The 12677-nt window shown below is 30.3% G+C and overlaps 6 protein-coding genes and 1 long non-coding RNA gene across 7 annotated transcripts; 3 read left to right on the top strand and 4 right to left on the bottom strand.

Moving 5' to 3' along the window:
• Positions 1-73: 73 nt before the first annotated feature.
• LOC103572774 (eukaryotic translation initiation factor 3 subunit I) lies at positions 74-1601 on the bottom strand. Its single transcript, XM_008551546.2, has 4 exons — positions 1461-1601; positions 1110-1356; positions 760-1040; positions 74-695 (listed from the first exon to the last, which is right to left on the bottom strand). The coding sequence occupies exons 1-4, from the start codon at positions 1461-1463 to the stop codon at positions 246-248; spliced, it is 981 nt and encodes a 326-aa protein (XP_008549768.1). The 5' UTR covers positions 1464-1601; the 3' UTR covers positions 74-245.
• Positions 1602-1679: 78 nt separating this feature from the next.
• On the bottom strand, positions 1680-3690 carry LOC103572775 (aldo-keto reductase family 1 member B1). The gene is made up of 5 exons (XM_008551548.3): positions 3421-3690; positions 2878-3357; positions 2598-2804; positions 2282-2430; positions 1680-1905 (listed from the first exon to the last, which is right to left on the bottom strand). Exons 1-5 carry the CDS (start codon positions 3493-3495, stop codon positions 1863-1865), a joined length of 954 nt encoding a protein of 317 aa, XP_008549770.1. The 5' UTR covers positions 3496-3690; the 3' UTR covers positions 1680-1862.
• Positions 3691-4051: 361 nt separating this feature from the next.
• LOC103572779 (aldo-keto reductase family 1 member B1) lies at positions 4052-7024 on the bottom strand. Its single transcript, XM_008551552.3, has 6 exons — positions 6939-7024; positions 6498-6598; positions 5954-6433; positions 5675-5881; positions 4446-4594; positions 4052-4328 (listed from the first exon to the last, which is right to left on the bottom strand). The coding sequence occupies exons 2-6, from the start codon at positions 6567-6569 to the stop codon at positions 4286-4288; spliced, it is 951 nt and encodes a 316-aa protein (XP_008549774.1). The 5' UTR covers positions 6570-6598; positions 6939-7024; the 3' UTR covers positions 4052-4285.
• Positions 6991-7530, top strand: LOC103572778 (DPH4 homolog). Its single transcript, XM_008551551.3, has one exon. It carries the CDS (start codon positions 6991-6993, stop codon positions 7438-7440), a length of 450 nt encoding a protein of 149 aa, XP_008549773.1. The 3' UTR covers positions 7441-7530.
• Positions 7531-7791: 261 nt separating this feature from the next.
• Positions 7792-10656, bottom strand: LOC103572777 (uncharacterized). Its single transcript, XM_008551549.3, has 7 exons — positions 10526-10656; positions 9933-10234; positions 9646-9852; positions 9044-9584; positions 8863-8985; positions 8250-8791; positions 7792-8165 (listed from the first exon to the last, which is right to left on the bottom strand). The coding sequence occupies exons 2-7, from the start codon at positions 10004-10006 to the stop codon at positions 8003-8005; spliced, it is 1650 nt and encodes a 549-aa protein (XP_008549771.1). The 5' UTR covers positions 10007-10234; positions 10526-10656; the 3' UTR covers positions 7792-8002.
• Positions 10657-10952: 296 nt separating this feature from the next.
• Positions 10953-11573, top strand: LOC103572811 (ninjurin-A). Its single transcript, XM_008551592.1, has one exon. The coding sequence runs from the start codon at positions 11058-11060 to the stop codon at positions 11571-11573; it is 516 nt and encodes a 171-aa protein (XP_008549814.1). The 5' UTR covers positions 10953-11057.
• A 437-nt stretch (positions 11574-12010) lies between these two features.
• LOC103572776 (uncharacterized) lies at positions 12011-12665 on the top strand. Its single transcript, XR_549115.2, has 4 exons — positions 12011-12113; positions 12246-12280; positions 12354-12438; positions 12568-12665. It is a non-coding gene; the product is annotated as an uncharacterized LOC103572776 (long non-coding RNA).
• The last annotated feature ends 12 nt before the right edge of the window (positions 12666-12677 follow it).

The following is a 12677-nucleotide window of genomic DNA, read 5'->3' as shown; positions in this document are numbered from 1 at the left end:
TATTATTATTATTATTATTAATTAATAATAAATATATAATATAAATAAATAATAAATTTTATTACAGGTTTATGGCAGCAGTTCGTCTGTAATAATTTGTACAATATTAATTAAGTTTAATAATTATTATTAATTAATATAATAATTATAAATCAAGTGAATTAGTTATTAAATAAATATCTTGTGTAATTAAAGTCATTATTATTTTTTTTTATTACATTTAAATTTAAAACATAATTTTTAAATTAATATTCAAAATGAAAATCAAAGTACGATTGGTCAAAAGTATTTATACGAACGTAACCGTCTTCACCGCCACTAGAAAAACTACGCCCGTTAGGATGAAACGCCAGTGAATTTATTGGCCCAAAGTGACCTTTCAATCGGGCGAATTCTTCTTCGAATACTAGGTGGTAAAAACGAGCGTCGAATTTCCCTTGGCGCGTTGACGTTGTCGTGACGTCCATCGCGTCCTGGCCACCTCCCAGCACCACGTGGTCGTAAATAGGTGATATTGTCGCCGAGTTTACGGGTCTCTCGGTTTTGTAAGTCTTCAAATGCATCAAAGACTCGCTGTCAAATAATTTAGCCGTGTGATCTTTGCTTGCTGTTATGAACATGGTCCCGTCTTTGCTTGCTTGCATGTCATTTATCTGGCTCTTGTGTCCTTTTTGGCTGTTTAATTTCTTTCCGGTCTGTTAATTTGATAAAGTGGTAAATTAATTAATCTATCGATTGATTAATTTATTTAATACGTACTCGGACATCCCAAATATTTATTTCTCCATCTTCATGACCAGTAATTATTGTTTCATCAAGAGCACCCCACAAAATTGCTGAAATTCTAGGTCCATTTATGGGTATCCGTATAATTGCGTCTTCAAGTGACAAAGTTGGCTCAACATTGCGGGTGTCGATGATAAACATTTCACATTGATGACCTAGGGCTTTGTCTGTTGAAAATACTGCCGTGTTTGCTGAGAAACTGAATGCACATGACCGTACTGAACTGTTTGTATCTAGCCGCCCTATTTCTTTACCTAAATGTCAATTAATTTATTAATCAATCAACTATTTATCTACTTGAGGTAAGTGATATTTATGTTTACCAGTTTGACAATCCCAAATTCTCAATGAATTGTCACCAGAACCAGAAAGAAAACGGGAGGTGTCCCAATTAACGTCAATGCACCAAATAGACCCATTGTGGCCATTGAAGGTACCGAGTCTTTCTCCATTTAACGAGTACCAGACGTTTGGTTTCTTGTCTTTGGATGCGCTGAAAATAAGATCTCCTTCCCGGTTGTATTTTATCATCGTAATGGCACGTTCGTGCCCATGCAACATCAGAGGTTTCTATTAAAGAAATAAATACGCGGTATTAATTACAAAGTAATTTAACGCAGGTTGAATATTTAAAATTATTTGTGTTCTTTTAAATTTACTTATCAAAATCTTACCATTTTTTATCGATGAATATTAGACATTCATGGACCTAAACCTTGTCCGGCTAAAAACCAGGTTACTTTTTTATTGCGCCGCACTCAAAAATCGATTTTAAAGTTGGCAATTGTTTTTAACGCCATCTTTAAATTATTACCAAGTGGATTACCACAATAATCAAATTATAAATGTCAGTAAATTATTGAGGATTTAATAAAACTAAAAACAAACAAAGATACATTTTAATTGATAAAATTTATTCGTTTCAGTACAAATGACCTAGAGTTACATTAATGATTAAACAGTTATCGTAAATTTATGATTCTGAATGAATATAAATGTAATTGTAAATAAATGATTATATGATTAAGATAAGGGATAGTGTATAAAAATTTTAATCGTTTGATCTTTGAAGTTAATTAGAATGGAATGTTGAATGGCCAGTGGACACTCTTGACGCAACTGAAACAAACAAATAAATTTACTAATTCATATTTGAATCAAATTAATAAATTTATATTTCGCATTACCAATTCCAAAAATGATAATTGAATTGTTGAGAAAAAAAATTCAAAAATTTTTAATTATCTGCAAACTTCAGGATCATAATTTTTATACGCTCTTTTGGCTTTTGGGACCTTCATCCCTAGTAGCTGTCTTAGTCAAGATCTTGAAATCACAGTATATATAGAAATAATACATTTCTGTATTTTACTTGACTTGCTCAAGATTTTCTGCAGAATTGATCAATATTGCCACTAGGGCTAGAGCCAAAAGACCCTATAAAAATCTGTCCTATCGGAATTAGTAACGTGGGTAACGCAATTTAATAACTTACTCAGACATGGGACAGATTCTTCCATTGCAATCGAAGGTATTGATGTAAGCAATGTCTTCGTCAGTTAATTTAAAGTCAAAGACTTGACTGTTCTCCAAAATACGGGACTTGGTAACTGATTTAGGTATCACAACATGCCCACGATCAAGCTATAATTACAAATATCAAATAATTACTTACAATTGTAATTTAATAAGTAACTAAATGTATGAATAATTATGGAAAATTACATTGAACGTGAGTTTGACATCGAACGTGACTTTAAAATTGATAATAGATAAGTTATTAATAACATAAGTAGAGTAATTAAAATTACCTGATAGCGAATAAGAACTTGAGCTGGCGTTTTTTTATACTTTTTACTTATTTCAATTAATTTTTTGTCTTCAAGCAGAACTGGATCTCCGGGTTTGGCCCAGGGTCTGTCGGGAGAACCCAGAGGACTGTAGGCAGTGACGACGATATCTCTTTCTTTGCAAAACTTTGTCAATTCTTGTTGGGTCAAGTACGGGTGGCATTCAATCTAAATTAGAAATAATAAATAATATATTTATTTATTCATAGAGATGACTAATTACCAGGAATTAAAAAAATACCTGATTGGTAACTGGCTTTATTTTGCAGCTCTTGAGAACTCGGTCAACTTGCTCGGAGTTGAAATTACTCAGCCCGATATTTTTGGCCAAACCTTTTTCGCAGACGCCTTCCATTCCTTTCCAGGTCTCCAGGTAATCAGTGTCAGTGAGTTTGGTGTTGCCATCAGCGTCCGTTGGGAAGAGAACTTCGCCGTCTTCGTAGGCCATGGGCCAGTGGATCAGATAGAGGTCCAAGTACTCAAGCCCCAAGTCTGCCAGAGTTTTCCTTATGCCTTTTTCTACACTCTCTTGCTTGTGAAAAGAATTCCATAGTTTTGATGTAATGAACAAGTCTTCTCTTTTAACTAGACCTTCAGAAATCTTAGCTTTCAACGCAGCACCGACTTCCTTTTCATTTCCGTAAACATGAGCGCAATCGATATGACGGTAGCCAATTTCAATTGCGTACTTAACGGCTTCCGTAACTTCACCAGGTTTTGACTGAGAAGAATATTTTTTTTTTATTTTAATTGCAAGTTAAAAATATAAATAAATAATAATTACCTTCCATGTTCCCAAACCAAAGCTGGGAATTTCATTTCCGTTGTTGAATTTTATTTTTGGGACGCTCAGAGACATGATTAGAAGTTTACCGCAGAATAAACCGGATGAAACTGAATGAAATTATAAAATAAATAGTAAATATATAGAGTATGTAGTTGAGTAATTAGCGTAAGTAGTTGGCAGTTTGAATTGCAAGCGACTAGTGACCAGTTTCGACGATGGCTCGTTGACAAATAAAACCGGCAGCCGGGAGTCTTGTCTGGTTGGTTCTATTGCTTTCCTCACGCTCTTTGATCTGTAATGGTGCAATATGTCTATGAACACCAACACACTCACAGATACAAATCCGCTTGCCTTCTCTTTTTATCTTTTTAAAACTATTTTCTGACGCTGTCTATTATTGAGATTCTACTGGGGGAATAAAACTTGAGATTTAAACTGATGCCTAAATTATTTTTAACGGATTTTATAAATGCATGGTAGTGATATTTATATGATTTTAAAAACAAAATAATTACGGTTTTGTAAATAGAAACAAAAGAAAAATCTCAGTCTTCTAATGTTTTATATAAATATATAAAAAAAAAACAAAAATTACTTGTTTATTGCAGTAGTTTATTTATTTGTTACAATAATTCATTTATATAAATTGTTTATTTATTAAATATATCAATTAATTATATAGAATTGAATTGAAGACTTGAAAAAGAAGTAAACGATAGAAATTTTATATATTTAAGTAGTTAAAAAAAATGACAGAAAGTCCTGGTTTTTTTTTTCACATTAGTATATAAATGTAATGTATAATTTGCAGAGGAATACGGACAATAATCATAAATCTCAATGTCAATCATGATTAATAATCTCAGAACGGAATATTAAATGGATAATTTGGACAATGTGCCCGGCTGGAAAACAAAAAAAAATATTAAGTCAATAAAATATTATTAAGGGGTCTGCGCAGGAATTTAAAATCATATGTACATGTACATATATTGATGCTAATTAAAATAATTATTACTTACTCCTTGAGTGCGACTAATCTTCCACCCACATCGAAGCTGTCGATGTACGCGATATCCTCGTCGCTTAATTTAAAATCAAAAACGCTGAAATTTTCCGTCAGACGTGAGCTTGTTGATGTTTTGGGGATCACGACATGCCCGCGATCAATCTGGAAATTTTTTTAAAATAAAATATCAAATTTTTATTTAATACTTTTGCTTTTATTATTTTTTAAATGTTTAATTTATTTTTTTTATTCTTTATCTCATGACCTTTAATTACGCAATAATTTGTTAATGATTAAAATCTTTTATTCTGTAATTCCATAGACTATGGAATGTTCTAGAAAATTTTATTTTATTATTATTGTTATTATTTATCATCTTTTAATGAAAAAATTTTAATTAACTCAATAAAAATAATAATTTATGTTCATTAAATCACACATTCATTAACAACTCATATATATAAATATGTTTTTGTGTTTGTATGAATATATATGTAGTTGAACATCATGATATAAGGGACCGTTGTCTCGTTATATAACTTAACGGAACATAACAACCCAATGGAATTTTCCATGACCGTTAAATTTCAAAAACTACTTTTAAAAATATAAATATATATATTTATAAAATAATAATCATTGTATAAATTTATAAAATAATGTAATTAAATTAATTAAATAATAACAAATTAAAAAAATAAAACAATTAAAAAAAAAATTGTCTTGAAATATTTTTTGAATTAAAATTAATGACAAAAAACGTAATTATATTTTTATATAATATAATATAAAAGGCTGTGACATTAATTTTTAAATATTTAAATTTATAAATATTTTACTCGAGATTTTATTTAATAAATTCGATTTAGTCGGAAATAATATTAAGAGCGTGGGGAATGACCGCTAAAGGCGTTTCCCATCACAAATTATTATTCAAGGGTATCAAATTGCTGTGAATGAACGGGTCAACAAATTGCTGAATGAGTAATTCTGCTTTTTTTTTCTACTTAAACTTATCAATAAACAACTTATTTATCTTAGTCATCAAACGAAACTAATTCTCTAATGGAAAGTTTTATAAACTCAAGTTCTAATCTCAAATAAAAATAAATTATCAAGAAAAATATAAATAATCTGATTACGCGAGTGATTGTATTAATAAATGACTAGAAGAATTTAAAATTGTATATAATTAATTTATGACGTAATAAGTTTGTAATTAAAATAAACTTAAAGTCATACTTGATAGCGAATGACTATTTGAGCTGGACTTTTCTTATATTTTTCAGCGATAGCACAAAGTTTTTTATCTTCTAGAAGTACTGGATCTTCTGGTTTAGCCCAAGGACGATCGCGAGAGCCCATAGGACCATAAGCAGTAATGACAATCTCTCGTTCTTTACAAAAAGCAGACAATTTTTTTTGAGTTAAATACGGATGGCATTCAATCTAAAAATATACATTATTTTTTAAAATTTAAATGGTAAATAAAATTTTAAGTTAAGACATTATCAAACGAACTTGATTGACAACTGGTTTGACTTTGCAGTTAGCCAGCAAACGAGTGATTTGTTCGGAATTAAAGTTACTGATTCCAATATTTTTAGCCAGCCCTTTTTCAAACACTCCTTCCATCCCTTTCCAAGTGTCTAGATAATCAGTATCCGTAGCAGCTGGAGTACCATCAGGATTAACTGGAAACAATTCATCGGTGTCTATGTAAGCCATTGGCCAGTGAATTAAATAGAGGTCCAAGTAGTCAAGTCCCAAATTAGTCAAGCTTCGTCTGATTCCTTTTTCAACAGACTCTGTCTTGTGATAAGTGTTCCATAGCTTCGATGTTATGAATAAATCTTGACGTTTGACAACCCCTTCATCAATTTTAGCACGTAACGCCTCCCCGATTTCCTTTTCATTCTGATAAACCAGCGCGCAGTCAAAGTGACGGTAGCCGACGTCTATAGCGTCTTTTACTATCTGTGTCACTACTCCAGTAGCAGCCTAAAAATTAATTATTCATAAATAAACAATTAATTTTATTTAATTAAGTAATAAATTAACTTACTTTCCATGTTCCTAGACCAATTACTGGAATTTTATTACCATTATTAAGTGCGATCGTCGGTACTTGTGACATCTTGCGGCACAAATGAACTTTTCGCTCGTCTGTCAACGTCAAGATATAAATTAGCGAATATTATTGATAAAATATGTGTGATTATAGATAAAGAACATAATTTTTATTGATAAGTCAATTATCGGCTGACAAATCAAGGTCGGTTCATTTTTAAATTCAAACTACGAGCGACCCTGCACTCTGGCGGGAGTCTCGAAAATTTGAATTTTAAAATGGAGGCCCGTGAACTCTAACCCCAAATGATAATTATTTAAACAAATTTAATTAAAAAAATGAATATGTGATTACATGTAAGTGATTTTAGATACTGAATTAATTATTTGAAAGCTTTAGTTTCAATAAATTGAATAAAAACTAATTAATTCTTACTTCTATCTAGATTGACTTTGCAAAAATTCAAGTGATCCCGAAAAAAACAAAGATGTCGATTGCAAATAATGGATACAGATATTATGAAGTACTTGGGTGCAATAAGGACTCAACATACGACGAATTAAAACGTGCGTATTATAAACTAGCGCTTATTTATCACCCAGATAAGGCGAAGAGTAAAAAAAATAATGATAACGTCAATGACACTGGTGGTAATTTAAATAATAAAAAGTTTACAGAAATAGAAGAAGCTTGGCGGGTACTGAGTGATAAAAATTTAAAAATAAAATACGACGCAGAATGTCGTCAAGCTGAATTAGAAATAGATAATTTATTAATTTACGATAGGATAAATCTTAAATCGATGACTGTTGAAGATGATGTCCTGAGTTATCCATGTCGCTGTGGCAGCAATTATCTAATAAACTCTGATGAATTTACCGAAAGTATTTACATTCCTTGCTCCGAGTGCACATTTTGTATTTATCTTGAGAAATAAAAGCATTTCGTCCATAAAAAAAAGATTTATTTTTGAAATACAAAATTTACGGAAAAAAATATATATATTTATATCACTAAATATACTAACTTAATCTATACGACAATTGAAATACTACGTTAGTTAATTAGTAATATAAATTTTAATTAAATTTATTTGCATTATTTTTTTAATATAAAGAAATAAGCTGGTTAGTGGATGTAATTGTCTTATCTACAATTAACTTAATTACTTATCTATAAATATCTCAACGGATATTTATAAGTGATTAATGTGTTGTAATTACTAATAATTAATGTAAAGAAAAGATTGTAAAAAAAAAAAAAATTATTTTAATGCAAAGAAAAAACAGTCTCAGTCCAATTAAAAAATTTCACGTATAATATAAAATAATAATAATAATAGTAATAATAATTTAATTTAATTACACTCATAGAGTGATTACGGAAAATAACCAAATTGCACGAATGTAACACACATGCAAGTACCGCACGACAGTCGAACTTAATATTTATTTTTAATTTATTATTGTTGATGATTCACTGGTTGTAAATGCTAATTACTAATCACTTATTGATGAAATCAAAGTGACGTTGGGTCGGAGAGATTTGAAACTTTCAACTCCGTTTCTTGTTACCGATGTGCCGGTGAGATCGACGTACTCCAAGTTGTGTATGTGTTCTGCCAGATGTCTGAGACTTCTGTCAGTTACTTTCGGATAATTTCTATTAAAAAACAAATTATTTGAATATTTTATTTTCATGCTCTAGTTAATTATCAATTTATAAGCAGTAATTAATTAAATTTACCTGACGACTAGAGTCCGAAGAATGGGATTGCTGCAGACCCGAGGTCTGGGTTCAATGATGACCATATCGGGGACATCCCTCTGAGGAACTTGAGGCGCCGGGCGATGACTCAAGTAAGACCCGATTGAACAGATACACCGGTCAGTGATGCGACAGGGCGACATGTCGTCCATATCAAACTGATTCCCATCGATGACGTACTGCGCCACATGATTATCTTCGTAAACTGGAGGGTTCAGAGCAATAAAATTGTGAATATCACTTTTGGGCTTCAAGTCTATAGGGGAGTAGTCCAAGTACAAGTGGGTTAAAGTGGTAGTGTACTGAAAGAAGCAGCTGACTTCCGAGTCACCGACATTCGTGTGACATAAATCAAGAATTTCTAGTGTCTTGAACCCGAACCTCGTTGCTAGACTCATGTAAGCCACACAGTCGCCAACATATTTACACGAATTCATTCTCAGTTCCTTCAGCTTGGGTATCTTGCTGATCACCATCAGCGAGTGACTTCTCAGCCACTGGCAGTCTGTCACTATCAACGTCTGTAATAAAAATCTCTCTATGATTCACTTTTTATTAATTCGCTTGATCTTAATAATTAAAAAAAAATTACCGTTAAATTAGGCATGTGGTGGTCCAATTTAAAGAAGTAAGACTGTTTTGGATTGACATTACACACTTTACATCCCTTTAATGACAGTTTTTCAAGTGTTGATGGAAAATCTGTTATTTTAATCTAAAAAAAAAATAATTATTAAAATTTGAAATAAATAATAGATAAATAAATAACTTACATCATTATTAACGATTGTAAATTCTTCAATCACAAGTTCTTTTAAATTAGTACAAATTTTACCAATTTTAGTAAGAAAATTATTTTTTAATTCTTCTAAAATAACTATTCGGTCTTTAATATTACTAGACGTTGCTTCATTCTTCATAACAGTATTTGATGTTCCAGCATCACTTATAAATCCTTTCGATGTTCCTACGTCACTAACAAAACCGTTTGATGTTCCCACAAATTTACTAATATCACCATTTGATGCTCCCTCATATTTACTGCATCCGCCATTCGATGTTCCTTCATATTTACTGCAACCGCCATTTGATGTCCCCTGATATTTACTTAAATCTCCATTAGCTACTTCTTCATTAAATTTATCTTTGTTTATTGTAAACTCAACTCGGCCATTAATTATAATACTCTCAGTATTCGGTTTCAAAAATTCTAATATTGTACTCAGTTCATCCTTTTTTATTTGACGTGATTTGAAATTAACGACTTTCCAAAGAGTACGGTCACGACAGACTTGATTTAATCGGTGGCAGCAGCTAAGAATATTAAATATTAACTCGTAATAACAACAAAAATAGTAGATAATAATTTACTTACGAGCTCAAAGCAAAAAGATCTTGAGGTGATACATATTTAAATATATTAAGCAATACATCATCCGAAAAATCCAGTAGCTTTGGTTTGAAATCACCGGGTTCATTAAAATCCGAATTGTTTGACAGTCTAGGAATTTTAGCATCACGGCTGCTTGATGGTTCTGGTGACAGCGATTTGCTTCTCTTCATCTTCATTTTTTTACGACACCTGCAATGACAATTAGCTGTCAGTTTATTAAAAAATAAGTTTTCTTTGTTTAAACGAAATTTGATTTAAAAAAAAACTACATTGCACAGTTTGGAGGAGCATGGGAAGGTGCTGTCGCTGATGTTTTGTCCCATATACTATCGAATCTCGGCATTTAATTAAATTGTTTATTTTTCTATCACCGATAAGATGAAAACTGATTGAAAAATGTTTTTAAACTACGCTCTAAATTTGTTTCCATACAATTATGTTATTATTATTTTGGCTTTTCTCCAAAAAATCAAATAAATATCAACATCATCCGTTCAATATCCACTTTCTTTGTCTTTTATTTTATTTATAATTTTTATTCACTCCAGCACCTTCTCAGACCTTCAATTCGCTTAAAAAAAAAAAAAAAATAAATAAATTGAAATAAAATCCAAACGAACAAGAAATTAATTAACCGAACTACCAATTAATTATTTATTTTGGCATTTCGAAGGACAATATGACATTTAATTTAATTAAAAAAAAATTATACATATACATATATATATATATATATATATATATATATATATATATATATATATATATATATATATATATATATATATAAATAACTAGGTTACAAGTCATAACCTCGTACAATATAAAGACAAATGAAATTTTAAAATTAATTAAAACTTACTTTTTATTACAACTCAACTTTTTTTTTAAACTCACACTTGAAATTTCTATTGAAATAATAATTAATATTTGTAATTTTTAATAAATAAATATTATTGGAATACTGACAGCGTCAGAGCTCGTCCTTGTTGTTTTTTTTTTTCAGTCGATAAATTCAAATTTTTCAAATTGCCGCCAATAGATGGCAGCTATCGCGCGCGATAATTTTTTTTTCAAATAAAAAAAAAATTATCTGTATTTTAGGTATTTATTTTTAAATAATTACTGATATAATCCATAAATATGAATGTATTTATCTATATAATATATATGAAAAGTATTTTTAATAATTGGTAATAATGAATAATAATTATTTATTTATAAACCGGAAGTATTAAATAAATAAACAAGTTTGCGGTTTCCAGTCCGCGAATCTAGTCCGGATTTGATAAAAATTTTTCTTTTATCATTTCACTCAGTGATTGACAAGTGCAGTGTTTAATAAATAATTAAATAATACAAATTATTTAAAATTAAATTACAAATACTTAATAATGGAGGAGATAACATTGCAAGTATCAGACAATGGAGTTAAGAATGACAAAGATGAGACGGACAAAGAAGAAATGGAGGTCAATATCGAGACAAAAGAAAGCGTCGTGACAATGGACACCATAGACAAAAGAACCCGTCGTGCTCAAAGACAGGAACACACTTTTGCTGCCAAGAAAACCGTCGCCCAGGGGATGATGGATGTCGCCCTGATAACTGCGAATGCCAATCAGCTGAGATATCTCATCGAGTATCAGCGCGAAAGTCCCACATTTTTTCTGATCGTCTTCCTCATCGTCTTCAGTCTCCTGCTCCAGATCGCCGTGGGCATCAGCCTGATCTTCAAAGGCCGGTTTGACATTAAGGGACAATCAAAATCACCTCAAGCTCAGAAAATAAATAATTACGTCGTCGTTGGCGTTTTTCTTATCACTATTATAAATGTTTTCGTCGCGGCCTTCAGTGTTACTTCTCCGGCTTCGACTCAATTATCATCTAATGTATCTAATAATCAATAATCTAATACATGTTATTTATATTTATAATTTTTTATTTTTTTTATACAAATAAACAAATAAATTTGTTTTTAAAACAAAGGTCATTTTAAATTTTCAATTTAAATTTATTGTTGTGACCTTAAATTAGTTGGCAATAAAATGAGGAACAATGTTTTAAATAAATAAAATAATCAAGGTCATACTTAATATATATATATTGGATAAAAAATAAATATATATAGATATGAATGTTGGTATTGAAGCTTCTGCGTCATCGCAAAAGCTCTCTATCGTCACAGCTTTTGATAGAGTGCAGGTGCACTGATTGCCAGAGCATCAGAGGAAGAAGAAATATAAACATATATGCCTATGCATATATTTATATATAACGAAGACTATGATATTGCGCTGAGCGGCTAGTATGAAACAAAAGGTAAGTGCAGTTTGCAATTGCCAAAGTCATACGCACGTTCAGTGGTTATATTTATAATAATTTATAATAATTAAATTCAAAAGTTTATTTATTTCAAATTCTTTTCATAAATATGGGAAAAGGCAAAGGTAAATATTTTATTTATATATATTAATTGTATACATAAATAATTAAAATTAAAAAAATAATTTTATAATTTGATGAACAAAAATAAAAATTTGAATCTTTATTTAAATGCGTAATTTGGTGATTAATTTTAGGTGGTGGAGGTGGTGGTGGAGCTAAAGGTGGAGATGTACGTTTTATTTTTATATTATAAATAAATTGTTTTTTTTTAGACTAAGATTTATCAATATATTTATTTATAGAATAAGAAAGGCGGCGGAGGGGCGGGAGCGAAAGGATCTGAAGCAAAGGCCGACGCGAAGGGAGGAAATAAAGGCGGAAAAAAAGGTGAGATTTAATCAAATTATTTAATTAAATTATTTTTATTATTATTAATCAGCTGATGAGTTACTTTAGTACGCTTTCAAGATGGATTTAAATTAATTGAAGCTAAGCGAAGATAATTGTGTGTTGCAGGTGGAAAAAAATGATTACGGACCCGTTTATATTTTTATTTAAATTATCATTATATAAATTAAACTGTAAGTTGGTTAATAAAAATAATTTATAAACTATTAACAGGATCT

Source organism: Microplitis demolitor, chromosome 6, assembly GCF_026212275.2.
Source record: "Microplitis demolitor isolate Queensland-Clemson2020A chromosome 6, iyMicDemo2.1a, whole genome shotgun sequence".
In the NCBI taxonomy this organism is placed as follows: domain Eukaryota; kingdom Metazoa; phylum Arthropoda; class Insecta; order Hymenoptera; family Braconidae; genus Microplitis; species Microplitis demolitor.
Note: the sequence above shows the minus strand (reverse complement) of the source record. Positions and strands in the feature narration are given on the sequence as shown.

Bases quoted from the DNA above. Each gene is read 5' to 3' on its own strand.
- LOC103572774 (XM_008551546.2), bottom strand. The intron at 1,041-1,109 runs GTAAACATAAAT...ATTGACATTTAG, and splicing joins AATTTGGGATTGTCAAACTG to GTAAAGAAATAGGGCGGCTA. The intron at 696-759 runs GTACGTATTAAA...TCAAATTAACAG, and splicing joins TAAATATTTGGGATGTCCGA to ACCGGAAAGAAATTAAACAG.
- LOC103572775 (XM_008551548.3), bottom strand. From the start codon at position 3,495: ATGTCTCTGAGCGTCCCAAAAATAAAATTCAACAACGGAAATGAAATT. The intron at 2,805-2,877 runs GTATTTTTTTAA...TTTCTAATTTAG, and splicing joins TAAAGCCAGTTACCAATCAG to ATTGAATGCCACCCGTACTT. The intron at 1,906-2,281 runs GTAAGTTATTAA...TGTTTGTTTCAG, and splicing joins AGAATCTGTCCCATGTCTGA to TTGCGTCAAGAGTGTCCACT.
- LOC103572779 (XM_008551552.3), bottom strand. From the start codon at position 6,569: ATGTCACAAGTACCGACGATCGCACTTAATAATGGTAATAAAATTCCA. The intron at 6,434-6,497 runs GTAAGTTAATTT...ATTAATTTTTAG, and splicing joins TTGGTCTAGGAACATGGAAA to GCTGCTACTGGAGTAGTGAC. The intron at 4,329-4,445 runs GTAAGTAATAAT...TTTGTTTTCCAG, and splicing joins AGATTAGTCGCACTCAAGGA to CCGGGCACATTGTCCAAATT.
- LOC103572778 (XM_008551551.3), top strand. From the start codon at position 6,991: ATGTCGATTGCAAATAATGGATACAGATATTATGAAGTACTTGGGTGC.
- LOC103572777 (XM_008551549.3), bottom strand. From the start codon at position 10,006: ATGCCGAGATTCGATAGTATATGGGACAAAACATCAGCGACAGCACCT. The intron at 9,585-9,645 runs GTAAGTAAATTA...TAATATTCTTAG, and splicing joins GATCTTTTTGCTTTGAGCTC to CTGCTGCCACCGATTAAATC. The intron at 8,792-8,862 runs GTAATTTTTTTT...TTTTTATTACAG, and splicing joins ACCACATGCCTAATTTAACG to ACGTTGATAGTGACAGACTG.
- LOC103572811 (XM_008551592.1), top strand. From the start codon at position 11,058: ATGGAGGAGATAACATTGCAAGTATCAGACAATGGAGTTAAGAATGAC.